Here is a 17,247-nt window from a genome sequence, read left to right on the forward strand (position 1 = left end):
CTAATTTTGTTACACTTGTCAACCACAGCAGCAGCTTTCCCATAAAACTTGCCCCAAGTAAACTAGCCACAGCTTTGAGAACGGAGCTGCAGAGCAGAGAAGATCATCTTGGAAACTTGAAGATGAAGTGTTTTCTTCTGCCAACTCATTTAGCATTTCTTTATAGCTTTGCACTGAGTAAACCTCTCCAGGTGTGTCCCTGCTCGCAGATGCTGAGAATTTACATTGCTGCTGCTGAGTTGCTCTATCTTAAAATTAGTTACAAGCTTTTACTGCTGTGATTCTACATAATAGAGGTGTTATGCTATGGAGATAAGCATGTATTAAAATATATGCTTCTTTTTTTTTTTCAGATAGCTACAAGAAACAGTGACTTAGGTGAGTTTGATTGTAATTATTATATAAATAACTAAAGTTTGGAGGGGCTGCTTCTCTATAACTCATGCTCATTATTCAGTAGGTTTTTCTCTCTGAAGTTGTTTTCCAGCATCAGTGGAAAACAATTCACAGAACTCAGATGTGTTTTAAAGTCACATTCAGTGTGATTAGTTATGCTGTCATGATATAAAAATTAAGAAGACTTATTGAGCTGTTGCTACATGAAATGTTCTTTTCCATATGTAGCCTCAGCAAATCAGGATACTTTTCACTTTGATTTCTTTCCTATGTGATAAGGTACTTTCCTGTCTGCTGTACCCAAGTCTGTTGTACATTTTGTGCATACCTCTTGTCTGTGAAATGTATTCCAAATATTTTGGAGTTAGAACTGTCACAATATCTTATGTTAAATTAACAGTTAACCTGGAAATTAATATCTTGCATGAATTCAATATACATGATAAAAATAGTAGTTTCTTTTGTATGATTCATCCCATGTTTGCAGAGGTCAGTTATGATTTTCTTTAATTCCACAAGCTCTCGTGAAGAGAGCAGTGACTTGTAATACTTAGCCTTCCCCTCTGAAGGGTCCCAAAGCTTCTTAAGCTGAAGTATATTTAGTCACGACTTTGATTACAGCTGCACTATGACATCTATATTAATATTAATCTCTTCTCTCCAGGAAGCAAGGCAGACTTAACTAGTCTTAGCATACTGTGAATGCTCCATTCACTTGGTCTTAATATACTAATCCTTTTTTACATTATTGGGAAATGAACTTCAGTGAAGGAAACTTCCAAAGGCACAAAAGCTTAGTTAGTGTATACCTCTCACCTCCCTTTTGCACATCTTTTTCTTCCTCGGTGCCTTGTATGTTCATTAATTTCTTCATCTGCCAGGCAGTGAAATAGCTGTGTATGAAGGAGACATCCTCCTGAGAAGAGGACGGCGCAGTGCAATTAACTGTGAGAGCTGTTTATGGCCCAAGTCACAGGATGGGCTAGTCAAGGTCCCAATTAACATCTCTTCTGATTTCTGTGAGTGTCTGCAAATGGCTGCTGTGAAGTGATTTTCTTCCTGTGGTTTTGTGTTTGTGTGGCATGCACCAAAAGCAATCGTTGTCCAAATGAGGATTTACTGACATATCTCTTTTGTTGATCTGCTAGCCCTGTGGTAGTCTGGCTAAGACTCCAGACATTTCACCTACAGACACTAAAATGTGTGGTTACTTGGGCAGTAGTTGTTACATAAATACCAGCTAACTAATTTTAGCCCATTCGTGTTAGCTACAATGCACTTTGATATTTAGCAAGCACAGAAGAAGAAATAGAATTTGTTCCCATTATGAAAGTAATTTTGTCAAAATTACCACTAGGAGCACTTTTTTAACACACAGATTTGCTTTCAAATCTTCCATAGATGTATTCCCACACTAGAAATCCTCTAGGGGCAAAAAGGAAGGAAAAATCCTTGGAGATATATTTTCCCTTATTATTTCCCTCTAGTCAGTCAATAGCTCTGTTCTGTGCAAAAGGCTGCAGGACCAATGCCTTAATCTAGAAGACTTTGTATGGGCTGTGCAGGTCTTCCATCTCTCCCCTGCTGAGGCTTCCATACAGACCCTTCATAAATGATCTTACCTTGAAAGAAAAATGCATGGGAGTGAAAAACAGCCTGTGCCTGATTCCCATTCCTGGAGAAAGGGAATCTGTGTTATCATTTGAGCTGAGGGAAGCCCAGTCTCTCTGTTATCCAGGTTGCTTCTCTCCCATGTGCTTCCAGAGCTGCAGCATATACTCTTGTGGTTAGGTGAGGGTCATTCTGTCTACCTCCTTCTCTTCAAACTTTAAAGATGAGGAAATTGAGATACAAATCAGTCGTAGATGAACACTGACTAAGCCAAAAGAGGTCAAAATGTTCCAAATGAGATAAACACTCTAATTTTATTTGGTACTTGAATAGAAACACTGTGATCTTCAGAGCCTCTGAACGCTGGCTGTCTCAAGTGATTCCAAGGAGGGTATGGACATTTCTTATAAACAAAACACGTTTTTTGGTGCTTAGCTCTAGGCAGATGGCTCATTTGGGTTACTGTAATCCAACTATTTGTATCTGAAACTGTCATTTTTTATTCTAATGGAAGAAACAATGCCAGTCTTTTGCTTTCCATCAGCTGTCTCCTATAGAACATGCAAAAGGGCCAGCCACAATTCTTGCATCTCCCTTTAAACGTACAATCAACTCCAAGATTTCAGAAGGCTTTGTGCCCTTTTCTTTATTCTACTTCTCTGATAAAAAGCTAATGAGTGCTGTGAAGTTTTAAAGGAATGCAGCCCATCAATGCCCCTTCTTGATGAACCAAGGAAACTTTCTCCTGGCCTCTTTCTAGCGATGACAGAGAGGTCTTGGATTGCTGATGCTCTGCAAGAGATCTCCACGCTGACCTGTGTGCAGTTTGTAAACCGCACTACAGAAAAGGACTATGTGTATGTTGAACGTGGGCAGAGGTAAGCTCCTCATCTCCTGAAAGCAAAAGCACTCAAAAGGTCCTTCAGCTGCTTTTCTGATTTCACTTGAATTTAAGTAATTGCCCTTTTTGTTTCTAAGAGTCAAGATTCAGAGAACAGGTGTAATCTTTCATTTTTCCTTAGACATACTGGTAGTTACATCAGTTAATGGACTGCAGGAATAGATGTATGTGTGGACTTAATGGGCTATAATTCAAAATGAGGTCTTTTCCTTAATTGTTGTAGAAAATTTAAAGTAGTACAATTGTTTCAGGTTCTTCGCTTAACTACTTAAACTGCTTCATTTATCATATCACATATCATTCATATGAATATGATACCATCTATCATTGAAATAAAGCTTCAAAGGCTTTCCACCCCTGTGTAGTTTGGCAGCTTTTGGAAGCCTAGATATCTCACACCAGTGACTATTTGCATGTCCCCTTCCATAGCTGCACATCTGGAGGCCCTTGGTGGCACACTCAGTACCTCCATTTCTTTGTATTTGCTGAATGTGATCATTTTGGTTATCGATTGCCTGTTCTTAGCTGCTGGTCTTACTTTGGAAAAATTGGAGGACGTCAAGCAGTAGGCCTGGTGAAAAATGGTTGCATGGATAAAGGAGCAATTCAGCACGAAATGAACCACGCGTTGGGCTTCATCCATGAACAGACACGGAGCGATCGGGACAGGTTTGTCAAGATTATGTGGGAACATATTGTGGCAGGTATGTCCACTAAATCTTAAGAGAAAACATACACTTTTAGATGGAATGTTTTAGATGGAGAATGTTTCTTCTGTGAACAGCAATGCAAATAAGAATCATGATTGCTAGCTGAATTGCAGCAGCAGCAGCACATTCAGCATGATGGAATTTCTAGTTCAGTGTTTGTACTATGGGAATTTCTGTGGCTACGTCTTATGTTAGTGTGGTCCTCCAAGGCAGACACAGCCTAAAATTAGCCCTACCTTGTATCCAAAATAACAAGATCATCAGAAATGCAAACTGTTGGAGCAAAGACTTGGCCAAAGGAGGAAAGGCTATGGGACTCTCAGCTGAGGTGGGGTAAAACACAATATTCAGAGATCATGGTGGATCAACTCTATCTTGGGGAAAGCCATGGAAATAGGGAAGGCAGCAGGTGGGCATCTTGGCACTGGCAGAGAGTGAAATGCACATAGCCTAAAATGTAGGTGAACAAGAGACTCTGGAGACAATGGAAGCACATGCAGCCATCACCATGTGCAAAATTCTGGGACCTGGCATGATGTGAGAGGAATTATTTCCTCCTTGAGGAGAGAGTAATATACACTGCCATGAAAAGAAGGAGCAATCAGGATTGGTAGATCTGTAAAGAGAAAAGAAGTGAATGTTATTTACGGAAAGGAATGCAGGATGAATAGTTTGGGCATGTGCCCTTGATCTGTGTGCTGGTAAGATGGGAGCACATACAGAGCTCCTGGCTCTGTGGAAGGTAGAAGGAATGTTAGGAGGTCCCAGGGAAAGTGAGAAAGTGGTACATAGAAGGAAAGTAGGGGAAGAAAGGATGCAAGGAATCATTTATCTGACAGCTCTAAGAGAGCTGGTCACCCCATAAATTGTAACAAGATAATAGTGTATTTAGTTCATTATAGAAAATAGTAGTAAAAGAGGCTGGACAGTTGAATACCAAATTCTAAGAAATCTCTTCAACAAATAAGATATTCCACTCTTCAGTGTCATGCACAGCTGAAAATATATCTATCTTTTTCTCCAGATGGAACTTGATTGTTTTTATTACAAATTCCTAAACACACTGTTCTCCAAACTTTTTTTCAGCTATTCCCATGACATCCTGAGTAAATTCCATTTGTGCTCCTCTTTACTGAGGTTTTAGCTCTACTGTTAAGATGTAATTCTACTATGAATTGTTTGCCATTGTAAAACAAGGGCATGCTATGTTTGACATGCTAGCAAAGGATGTGCTAGGAAAGAGAAGTTGAAAACATGAAGTTACACCAAAGATACTAGACATGCATAAAATCTTATGCAAGGTTTGCAGGGGGGAGTCCACAGGTTCAGATGTCATCACTCCTAAAGGATACAGAGGTAACCAAGCTCTGGTTCAGGCACAGTATCATAAAAGGATGAAACAGGAGGAAGAGGTAAAGATGACAAGACTATGCAAAGGAAGACTGGGTATATCTTCAGTGTTTTAACAGTATTCACCCAGAGTGGAGGCTGAGAAGATTGGTGTGACAAGGGAGTTGGAATGCAGAGTGTGTGCAGCGCAAGCACTGTAAGAAAATGCAAAGATATGCAGGGCAAAGGAAATTAAGCAGCACAGTTATGCTTGTGAGGACTGTTAGTATGCATCTCCTGTAAAAACATGCTGCTTTTAACAGTGCTGAAGGCAGAGCTTCCGCTGACCTCCGTGGTGCAGAACTAGACCTCAAGACCTTGTGCAGCTTCCCAGCTCTCCCACACGAGCTGTTTTTCTCTTGCCAGGACTCCAGTGCTGTGGATGTTTGCTGGGTTTTGCTTTTACCCAGCGATTCACCTTGGAAGCCATCCTACTTCTTTGTTTGGATAAAATGCAGCCTCCTGGGTTGCTCTCCACTTTGCTACTTGAAATTCAGCTTGTTTTTCCCAACCTTTGGAGGAGGAGAAAAGTTGTACTCAGAGCCTTCAGCCAAAGCTTCATTTTCAACTCTTCTGAGTCATTACACTTAGATTCTGGCAGAGGTAGATTTTTTTTTAGAGTGGAAAAGATAGGGTAAGTCCCCATATATGTGCAGGTCTATACAGCCAAATCTCTCTGGCGTGTGGTGAGGCAGTGAGTAGTTTGCTGGCAGCACCTCTGCACAGCCAGGCTGCTGTTGCTTTCTCATCTTTTAGCAAATCAATTCAGCAAAGCACTTCTATGCCAAACAGTAGCCATATGCTTAAATGTTTCATTGCATTTGAACTGTGCTCTCCGTTCATCACCTCCAAAGAAGCTGTGCACTTGCTGATAATTCCTTCTGAAGTCAGTTTAACAGATAAGAGTAGCTGAGATAAAAATGTAGCAGAGTCAGGAAAGTCAATGGTGTTGAGAACCAGTTTGAGCCTTAGCTGAGGTTTTCGAGCTATGAAAAGCTCCAAACTCATGTTTGTTCCCCAACTTTCTGTAATTCAGGATTTTTGAAGCTTCTCTTTGTGTTTCCTAGCCCTCACTGGGACCAGTGCTGGCGGACATTACTGGAAGAGACTGGCTCTGATTCCAAGCCTGCCAGCCAAGTTCTGTAGCCTGCAGAGATTTTTCTGACAAAGTGTCCAATCCTGAGCTCTTGTCCAGATGGTTTGTGGTTTACAAGCCACTAGTTACAATAATGAAGGTACAGATGTTGAACTGGAAAGAAGTGCTCAGTGGCTAGGGCATTAGCCTCAAGGCCAGGCTGACTGAACTCAGCTCATCTGTCTTACCATGGACAAGAAACCCAGGGTGCAATTCGTATTAATGCTTTCCAGACAATGGAGAGAAAGAAATAGGTATCTTCAGATGACACTCTCGCTGACTGTGTCTCTCTTCTCCCTCTCCTCTGACTATCCTAGGAACCTTGATGAATAGCTTCAGTGCCTATCTTAGAGAAATAAAGCTGGGCCCCAGCCCTGTGTCAGTGTAACACTTTCTTAGTTAATACAGTCTTCTTACAACTAAACAGATGAAAACTGGCACAGGTTGCCCAAGGAAGTTGTGAATGCCCCATCCCTGGCAGTGTTCAAGGCCAGGTTGGACAGGGCTTGGAGCAACCTGCTCTAGTGAAAGGTGTCCTTGTTCACGGCAGAGGGTTGGAACTGGATGATCTTTTAAGGTCCCTTCCAACCCTACGCATTCTATGATGCTCAGCAGCTATGATGAGAGGGGCTATATTAGCAGCTATATTCAGAGTGTTTCTAGCTGATCCTACTGAGTCCCCTTGCTTCATGTGAGTCATATCACTTCACTGGAGTCACTACTGATGGGTTTGACCAGAGATGGGGCCAGAACATGGCTGATAAAGATGTCCTTTAGGGCAAGTGACAAGCAAACCTTTCTCTTGTGGTCTTATAATCCTTTGGTGGAAGGAGTTAGCGAGGCAGGCTGGTGGTCATCCACACATACCTCTGAATTTATGATCTAGGTGGTAAGCCAGATTACCCTCTCAGAGTATGGATGCATACTCTGCACAGGGAGACATAAGTTGGATGCTTACGATGTTAAAGATAATGTACTGAAATGTATTTGGAGCCACCCTAATGAAGATGAACAGATGAATACCTTTAAGAGTGGAATGGATTCATTGATTATATAAAAACTTTGACTTATTTGATTCTGAAACCTACTAGATAGAGTGAAAATGAGTTCACATGGATTTCAAAAGGCTCTGGTGGTTTTGGTAGATCCAAGTTCTCATCAGAACAAGTACCCTGTGTTACTGTTAGGATTATGACAGCAGGCAGCGTACTGTTCGAGCAGCAATAATTGTCATGAACGAAATGTTGTTTTTCTACCTTAAAGGAGAACAAGGGAACTTTGGAAAAGTGAATTCCAAAAATCTGGGCCTTCCCTATGACTACTCTTCAGTGATGCACTATGGCGCGTAAGTTGTTTTCTGAGATGTCTTTTCAAAGGAGCAAACAACTTTCAGATCTTCTGCTCAGATCTAGGAAGAGGGAATTGCTCCTTCCCAAAAGGGAATCACTTTTGCTGTTCACTTCACTAAATGAATGTTCATAATTAAGGGTGAGCATGTTTCCTTTGTCAGCAGGAATCTTGGCAAACAGAGTTGATATAAATAGAAGAAAAAATTAGGACATTTTCTTGCATTGTACTCCTGTCTCTTGGTAGAGGCCTTTGACATGGCTATGGTCCAGAACCTAACTCTACTGAGTCGCTGATTTAACAGTTCTCAAGTCTAAATGACTTCATTAACATAGTAACAGCTGATCAGACAACAGTATTTAGGTACAGAGAGAAAAAAGATGGAATTTTTTACACCATTAAGATGTTTCATGTTGCCTCATGTACATCTGGGAATACTAAGGTTGCATTTTAGTACATAATGTACAAGCGTCTCCTCTATTTCCAGTAGCAAGTCACAACTTCTGAACAAAACCATGAAATAAAGCTTGTCTAGCCAGAGGCAGGAAACTGCAGATGGCAAATGAACAATTAGTAACTGAGACAGAACTGCTCCTGCCCCTCTGCCTCTGGAACCATGAAGGTGAGATTCAGTTCATTTTGCCAGGATGTTGGTGAAAGCTCTTCTCACTTGGGACAGTGCAGCTTTTTCTTGTTTCTTGCTTTCAGCTGCTGCACACAATGTCTGCCATGCTGATCCTCTTCAGGGAAGACTAAGATTATGCAGTAGAGAACTTCACTGTTTAAAAGAAATGTGATTTTCTTATTTCTACAGGTATGATTTCTCCAGCACTCCAGGGAAACAAACTATTGTACCAGTTCCTGACCCCTCTATACCCATTGGGCAGAGAGAAGGGCTGAGTAACTTGGATGTAGCTAAAATCAACAGGCTCTACAAGTGCAGTAAGTGCTGTAGATAGAAGGCACATGAATCCTTAGACAGCTGATGTCTGTAGGCACTGTCAGACATCCCCCAAAGGAACTCAGCCCTTTGAATACACCTCTCCCTTGCCCTACAAGAGGGCTGTTATGCACATGGAAACAGAACTGTCCCTGTGTCAAGCTGCTGCTGCCTTGGAAAGGGCAATTTACTTTGAATAACTGACTGTCATTCTGAGTTATCCTCACTTAGTCCGTGCTCTCTGACATAAGCAAAACCCATCAGAGAAATCATGGTTGCTAATCTCTGTCAAGTTCTCACTTCAGGAAAGATCTGAAGGTTGCAAAGCACATAAGCTATCCTCAGCCATAATTATAGCATAAAGTCACATGCATCAGTAGTGCCAGCAGGTTTGTGATTTCTTTCAATTGGAAAATGACTGCAGGGCTGTAAGTATGGGTGCCATTTAGGCTGATCAGAACATCCTCTTGGAGGGGAATTCCCCAGGCTTTTTGTGTAGTTTTCTATTTCTTTGCCTACATCCATCACTGTTGTATCTTAAGGTCTAGAAATACCTGTAAGTATTCCTCTGTAGCAGGAACTCTTCAGTTGAGATGCACAAAACACAGGTAAAACACCGTGCTCCTGCAATGCAGTTTTTACCTCAATTCCCAGTACACAGACTAATCGATTTGTATGGTATTTGACTTTCCTGAGATGTTATTCAGTTAGTTTCCACCAAAAGAGCAAGAAACATTAACGTGGCATACATATTAGTGTGCCAAATTCTGCTCTGCATTGTGTTAGAGCTGTTAAATAAACAGCAGCAATTAGTGGGAGTCAGGATTCCTTCAGTTGGATAGTCAGGTACAGAAGTGGTACCTCCCTTTGAGAGTGGTTCCTCCCACATTCTGAACTTCAGATAAGACAAGTTTACAATTTAAGTGTCTGGTCTCAAAGACAGTGATAATTGTGCTAATAAAGTGATAATAAAGACAGTGACAGTATTTGGTGATATTTATTCTTGATAGTGGAGCTGGAAACAAATCTTACTTCAATATCATTATAATGTAATTTCATAATTGGAGCTGGATGTTTTGGAAGAAAAGGGCTAAATTAAAAAAAACCAAGGATAACTCTGGCTAAAAAAAGGACAAAATGTCCAGTTGTCCCAGGGAAAGCAGGGAGCAAGAGAAAAATGTCAAATTCCTATGTTTGGATGTCATATTCATAACTCTTAATTTGGGGACTTACACATAGCACGATAAATGGAGACCACATGTGGAAAGCCAAAGGACAGATGAAATCAGACTTTGTATACCAGTCACTGGGTCTGTAGCTTGACTTCGGTGCTCTCTTTCACTGTTTTCCCCCAGTGATTCCCTGTCTTTGCTTTGACAGAATCTAGTTTTCAATCTTGGTTTTTGCACACACTTAGGAATACACACACATTTGCCGATGGGAATTTAAACTAGTCCTGTGATTGAAGTTAAGGAAGTTCATGAAGGGTCCAGGCCTTGTTTAGAAAAATTCAATTATGTGAGTGAAACCTCACTGTCTTTATAAAAACATCAGTAGCTGAAGTAGGTAAGTCCCTTAACCAGCTTTATTTGCCTCACATGTTTTGAATAACATCAACACAACTGTAAGCATTATAATTCATTTCTCTTTTCCAAGTTTCACTGATGCAAATGGTTGGAGAGACTTGTCAGTCATTTCTGGAAGACACTTGTGGAGTTTTCATTATCTTCAACACTGTTTGGTTCTTCCCTTCAGATTGCTGTAGCTCCGTGTTGTCTAAATCCAAAGGCTTGTTCTCCTCTGTCAATTACCCATCCCCATACCCGAACAATAGCAACTGCCTGTGGTTGATCCGCATCCGTCAAAGTAAGGTAAGTTTTATTAGGGGAAAAAATAGGTTTGAACTACAGTGGCAAGGCTACACAGTATTATTTCATTATTATGAGTATCCTCTGGGAGTCATTTTCATGGACCCAGACATTTATTTTGTTAAGCAGTGAATTAAAAGACAGTCTCCACAATTTTCATAAGACTTATTAAGACTCTCAGATGCATTATTTAACTTGATTTTTATCCAGTTAAGATTGGATGGCTTTTCAAAGACAAGCGATAGTCAAACATCAATCACTGGGCTCAGTAAAGGGGTAGCTAGGTGAAATTTTATGCTCTCTTTATATGGAAAGTAAAGTTTCAGTATTATATGGATAGTAAAGTGAATATGAAATCCTAGTTCACTTCATAACAATTAGTTGGTTTGAATCTTTCCCTGTTTATAGCATCCAACCCAACATCTGGTTTCTTGTTTCTCAAGATTTTCCTGCAGTTCGAGGCTTTTGATCTCCAGCTCTCCTCAGACTGTTCTTCTGACTATATAAAAGTTTACAATGGAAACAGCAAGAATTCCCCTGTCTTGCTGGACAAATACTGTGGGAAGGGGCCACTGCCCTCCTTAGTGGCGTCTGGATCAACAATGCTGGTAGAGTTTGCCAGTGACGAGAGCATTACAGCCACAGGATTCAGAGCCTCCTACAACAGAGGTACGAACACTCCTTTACAGCGCTTGAAGAACAGCATGAATAGTAGTTGTATGGAAGAACTGAACATTTTGAACATATACTTCAGAGGAGTTTGTTTCTGTGTTATTCTTTACACTTCCACAGCAATTTACTAATGCAGGTTAGGCAATGATGGGGCTGAAGGTTAGCAGGAAACAGAAAATGGGATGTTGCATGGGCCTCATGTTAGTAATCCTGAGAATCCACCTACCTGGAGGCCCCGAGAACCTCTGCTCGGCTGCTTCACATCTTTAGAATGATTTCATTAAATAAAACCATGCAATGACTGTAACTAATAGGAACAGTGCAGCCAAAGAGCACAAAGGCTGCAGAGCTCAACAAGAAATCTCAACCAATGGGATGTAAAGCCAATACCCGAGCAACACGTTATTGAAGACTTTGTGGCATTCGATGCAATGGGAGTGGTACTGACCTTGGGTAACTTATACTCTCTGAATTAACTTGTTATGTTACATGAAACACAGTGCTTACTGTAGTCACTTGAGGAGTGTCTGTTTTACAAACGTACAAGTACCTTATGGACTGCTGGATAAAATTCCATTGTGCTGCAACACGCTTTTGTGTAGAAGGCAGCAGCCCAAATAGCTCGTTATTGCCTTATTTCAACCCAAAATGCAAACTTTCTTAAAACATAAACTGAAGAAGTCTTAGAAATGTGTCATTTCTACTCTTTTTGCATTCTAGACAGCAGTAGCTCTAGCTTGGTAATGCAATCTTGAATACTTGGGCTAATTCTTCTCTGAAAGTGCAGTTAAGCTATAGCTGTTGGAATGCTGTGCTAATCTAGGAACACTCAATTGTAAAGACAGATATAGCTTTAGATGCAGCTGTTCCCTGTCTTCCAAAAGGTTATTTAGCAGCCATGTTTTTAGTTCCTTCAGTACAGCTGCTGATACAAATACTAAGCAAAGAAATTAAATATGTCAGCAGTAGTTTTTCATGGTAACACATTCTTCCTTGGCTTCAGAAAAGAATACAATATAGCATAAGCAAGCTCATTCCTGTTGCCAAAATACTCTTGTTAATATGCCTTTCTCTTTTTTTCTCCTTTACTCCTCAGTGAATTGTGGAGATACTTTCACAGACTCAAATGGCATCATCACCTCTCCAAACTACCCCAATAAATACCCCAAAAACCGAGCATGCTTCTGGGTCATCAGTTCTCCAGTAGGACACAAGGTAATGCATGGATTCATTCATCTGTGGGTCTCATCAGTGTTCTCTAATGGAATCACTTTTTTGCCTTGCAGAATAACAGCTATAATGTCACTTTTTGAGCAGGCATTCTAAGAATAAAAAGCTCAACACAAAAATCCAGTTTAAGAACTTAAGCTGGATCTTCGTATCTGAGGTATTCAGCAAGGGAAAAAAACCTTTACATGTGTGTGAACTCTTAGGAATTAGGTTTGTACCAGTAACTTTGTTCAGAATAATCCCTAGGTAAGAGTTTCCACTAGAAAACTGAAACATTGCACAAGTGCTGCTTTTGTATTTCTCTAGAGAGAAGAATCAAAGTGTGTAAGATCAATCTTGTCCCTTGCTTCTCCTTCCAATCCAAATGCTGAGGAACTAAGCAAATAATGTGCTACTAATTTGCATTACAGTATGGGATGATTCTAAGATCAGGATCTTAGATGTGTTTGTGGTGCAAACACAATAAAAAATGATGCCTGCACATAGGGAATTTAGCCTATTTGTGCTTGTTACATACAAAGAGTAAGAGAAAAGGATATAACCTGGAAGCAAAGTGCTTTGATTGTATTTTCTCCAGATATCTCTCAAAATGTTATCCTTTGAGCTGGAAGATAGTGACAGATGCATCTATGACTACTTGCTTATACATGATGGAAGCCGACCTACGTCACCTGCAGTTGGCCCTTATTGTGGGACAGAGGAGGTTGCAGACTTTACTTCCACTGGGAACTTTGTGTTGGTTGAATTTCACAGTGATATAGTTTGGGAGCTGCCCGGATTTGTGATGAGTTATACATTTGGCAGGTAGTACTATACAGATGGGAGCTGGAAAACACATAATGAAAGTAAGAGAGCTGCTAGCAACAGGTAAAAGTCAAGATGCCACTAATCTCAGCAATAAATATAGCTCCCTGATACCTTTCGAAAAGCTTGAGGCTTGATCTCTTAGTCTTATGTCTATGGTGGTGTAATTTACATGGGGAATTGTGGACAAAAGTGTTCCTGTCTGTGGGATGTCTGAGACTGGAAGCTTTTTGTTATACTATTTCCATTGCTAGTGTTGCAACAGCAGAACTGAAACTATGTAAGCAGATTTTCTAGAATTTCTAGTGTTAGAAACTGTACCCATAAAACAATTCAGAATACAGCAAAGTAGTAACTTTAACCTGTATTGTGACTAATGTTATTAACCAACTCTAATGTGCACTCTAATATGCATGCAGAATGAACCTTCAGACACATGTTTATGCTTTGAAGCCAAGCTCAGTTACACAGTTTGTATAGGCCTTAGCTTAGCCTGGAAATCACCACTTTACACTGAAGGTACAAAGTTGGATGTTTGTACAGCATCTCAACACAAAGAACTGCACTACTCTGTGAGATGAACCAGGTCAGGGAACAGATTTAACCACAGAAACATCTAAGAGTGGCAGGAAGAAGCGGTGAGGGAGAAGGAATGGAGTGAGGCACCTATTGTTGATGATTTGTTGTGGCCTGAGCCAGGTATTGAAATTGTCCATGGAGTATTACTAAAATAATTTGTAAACATGAGGCCTGAAAATCTAAGGTGAAGTCCATTGAACATAAATGGAAACAGTAACTTTTGAGAACATATTAGGTGTGAAGTGCCTTGTCTGTAGAGAGAAATCTTCCACCTCTGAGATGTCTGAAGAGAAAGAAATCTAGAGACAGCCAACACTTTGCCTTGACTTGATGTATTCAGAACTAAATGCCAATGCGAAACTGGAAGATGCCGAAGTGTAATAAATAAAAGTTCTTGCCACAATTATGCCTTTGTGAAGAAGAGCACATGAAAAATGCTGGTTTGCTTTCCTGGTGCTACAAAGGCAGCCAAGAAAATTTTGATTATGCTGACTTTTGGGTTTGGTTTGGTTTTTTTTAAGGCCCTATAATGTTTTCCTTTTTAAGCACTGGTTAATTTTCATCCTCAGAAGAATGATAACTGATAAGTTGTGGATATCAGGACCTAGAGCTTGCTGGCATCACGGTGCTAAAGTGCATGCACAGCAGGCAACAAACATTTATAGCTTTTGCAAGCTCCTGTCTTTTGGCTATAAAAAACATTGCCTCATTTAATTTGGCTCACTATTTAAATTGGCACCTTTTTGGAGGACATAACAATTTCAGCAGCCTGAGAGACCATTAAACTGCACAGGAGCTAATTCTTCTCCCAGAGTTGGAGGACCTTCATGGAGATGCAAAAGTAATAATCCTGTGACAATTAGTATTGTATGCAAAACTGAATGGGTCCCTCTTTTAAATATACAGTGCTGAGCAGTATTTTATCATATTACTTTAGATTCCTTTCCCATGGCCTGATGTGGAGCTTTACATAAGCCCAATGTTTTAGATGTTCACCCATATTTGGTAAAGTAGGAGCCTGAGACGTGGCAATGTGACTTGATCAGGGTGCTTTAATTGTAAGCAAGCCCTTCACCAGTAATAATGTAGAAATGCATTCCTGAATGTACTTACAGGCTGAAATAATAATGTGATGAATTATGTGATGAATAATGTGAAAGTTCTCTCTTTCATAGGAAAGGCTTTTCAATCTGAGATCTAAAGCTTCTGCTCTTCACAAGCTCTGTTACAGGTCCTTGTTAAGCGCTTTCCTTAAGGGATATGCACATTAGCTGGAGCTTCCACGCAGGCTGCAAGCCACCTCCTGACCATGTGCAGATATCAAACCCTTCAGCTTTCCTCTAATTATTGCTGAAATCTCTGGTTTCCTGCCAACAGTCTCCAGTTATACATTACTTATCCATAAATCTGTGGCCCACCAAACAGGAAAATGCAAGATACAGAACATCCTGATGAATGACATCCTTCTTACAATGACTGCTGCTCGTTTTCACCCACAGTTAATTGTGAACCTTAAATGAAGAAGCTGTAGAATTCACAAACCCTGCTAAGAGCTTAGGGGTACCCAACTGCACTGTGTAAGGGGACTTGCATCTCACGGACAATAATCCTCCCACAACAGGCATTGCCCATAGATAAAAAGGATTTATAAGCTTGCTTTTAACATTCATATTCTGAGACACATGAATTGAGTGACACAATGGACAGTATAGCCAAAAGTTTAGGATTCAAATACCACCATAGGAGGATTTTGTGAGGTTCTAATGAAAGTCCAGCATTAACTCCAGACCCCTTGAAATCCAACATGTAAGGATTTAACCTCATAATACAGGTATCCAGCAGTGATGAAAATATATATGTAGATACCTCATGACACAAACAGGTATTACTTTAATTGCATACAAAAAAATCTGTGCTAGGAGAGACCTGCTTCCACAAGCCTGTGTGTGTGGAAGAGACAAGGGTGTTTGTGTCCATGTATTCCAGCCCTACCTGCTTTAGGACTGTCCAGGTTCCTATGTGGGAGGCCTTCGAGTGGTATGCTTTTGTAGTCTGAAAGAACCAGAAGAGAGCTCTGTCAATTACTGCTGTAGGAAAAAAACAGCCTGGAATAAAGCACTACAGAAACACATGAAAAATGTACTACTCATAGGTCTTATTTTGTCTTTAATTTAAAACAAATTTCTCTTACGTAAGTAAATAACTGTGGTTGAGATGATGCTTGCTTGCATGACTAGAAGCCCACTCTCAGAATCATAGAATAGTTTGGGTTGGAAGGGACCTTTAAAGGTTGCCTAGTCCAATGTCTTCCCCTGCAAAGAGCAGAGACATCTTCAACTAGATCAGGTTGCTCAGAGCCCCATTAAACCTGACCTTGAATGTTTGCAGGGATGGGGTATCTACCACCTCTCTGGGCAACCTGTGCCAGTGTTTTACCACCTCATCATAAGAAATTTCTTCCCTGTATCTAGTGTGAATCTCCCCTCTTTTGGTTTAAAACCATCACCCCTTGTCCTGTCACAAGCAGCCCTGCTAAAATGTTTATCCCCATCTTTTTTATAGGCCCCCCTACTCTAAGGTCTCCCTGGAGCCTTCTCTTCTCCAGGCTGAACAACCCCAACTCTCTCAGACTTTCTTCACAGGAGAGGTGCTCCATCTGATCATTTCTATGGCCTCCTCTAGATGTCCTCCAACAGGTCCGTGTATTTAATGTGCTGAGGACTGCAGAGCTGTTTGCAGTACTCTGGGTAGGGTCTCACAAGAGCAGAGCAGAGGGGCAGAATCACCTCCCTCACCCTGCTGGTCACGCTTCTTTTGGTGCAGCCCAGGATACAGTTGGCTTTCTGGGCTGCAAGCACACACTGCCAGCTCGTGTTCAGCTTTTCATCCACCGGTACCACAAGTCCTTCTCCTCAGGGGTACTCTCAACCCCTTACACCTTGGGATCGAGAGCTCTTGCACTCTATGGAAGTTGTCCTTAAAGATCTGCCAGCTCTCTTCTGTTCCCTTGTCCCTGAGGGCAGTTTTCCAGGGGTCCTATTAACTAACTCCTTGAACAGCTGGAATTTTGCTTTCCTACAATTCAGGGTCCTGATTTTACTCTTCGCCTGACTCAGGAATGCTGACAATGCCTGACAGAAAATAGGAGCAGCTTTTGACATGCTGATAGTACAGTCAATTCCTCATCTAGAAGGAGGAAATGAGCCAACTGAAACAGCAAGAGAATACTGAAACTCAGTTTTATATTTCACTGTGGTGATGACCTGCCCTTTTTATCACCCTGAACAGCCTGGGAGACTTGGTAGGCAGACCTAGTAGGCATTTTGAATTAATTTGAACTTTCTCAGACCAAAAGTTTTCCCTTTAGGTATGTTCCATTATAGTAACCAAGCCCTAAGATTATCAAGGCCAAGTCTAATACACTGGGGCACAGACTCACAGCAAGTTAGAGAAGAACACAGCATTTGCAGCTATAACTATGTAGGACAGAGAATGTACAACTTCCTGTGCAACAGCTGAGTTTGGCAAGGAGAAGACCTATGAACCAAAGACCATTGAATTAATCTCTCCTACACTTCAAACAAAATGAAAACCTTATAGGCTAAGTCATCACATAGGATTTTAATAGTCAGAGTTCCTTTTATCATGGGAAACATCTGCAGGCA

The 17,247-nt window shown here is 40.8% G+C and overlaps 1 protein-coding gene across 1 annotated transcript; it reads left to right on the top strand.

Annotated features, from left to right (window-relative positions):
- The first annotated feature begins 122 nt into the window (after window positions 1-122).
- On the top strand, window positions 123-13,007 carry LOC115606752 (embryonic protein UVS.2-like). The gene is made up of 11 exons (XM_030483181.1): window positions 123-191; window positions 354-378; window positions 1,278-1,415; window positions 2,768-2,885; window positions 3,434-3,612; window positions 7,406-7,487; window positions 8,304-8,431; window positions 10,185-10,300; window positions 10,741-10,966; window positions 12,066-12,184; window positions 12,777-13,007. Exons 1-11 carry the CDS (start codon window positions 123-125, stop codon window positions 13,005-13,007), a joined length of 1,431 nt encoding a protein of 476 aa, XP_030339041.1.
- Window positions 13,008-17,247: the final 4,240 nt, after the last annotated feature.

This window comes from Strigops habroptila, chromosome 4, assembly GCF_004027225.2.
Source record: "Strigops habroptila isolate Jane chromosome 4, bStrHab1.2.pri, whole genome shotgun sequence".
In the NCBI taxonomy this organism is placed as follows: Eukaryota; Metazoa; Chordata; class Aves; order Psittaciformes; family Psittacidae; genus Strigops; species Strigops habroptila.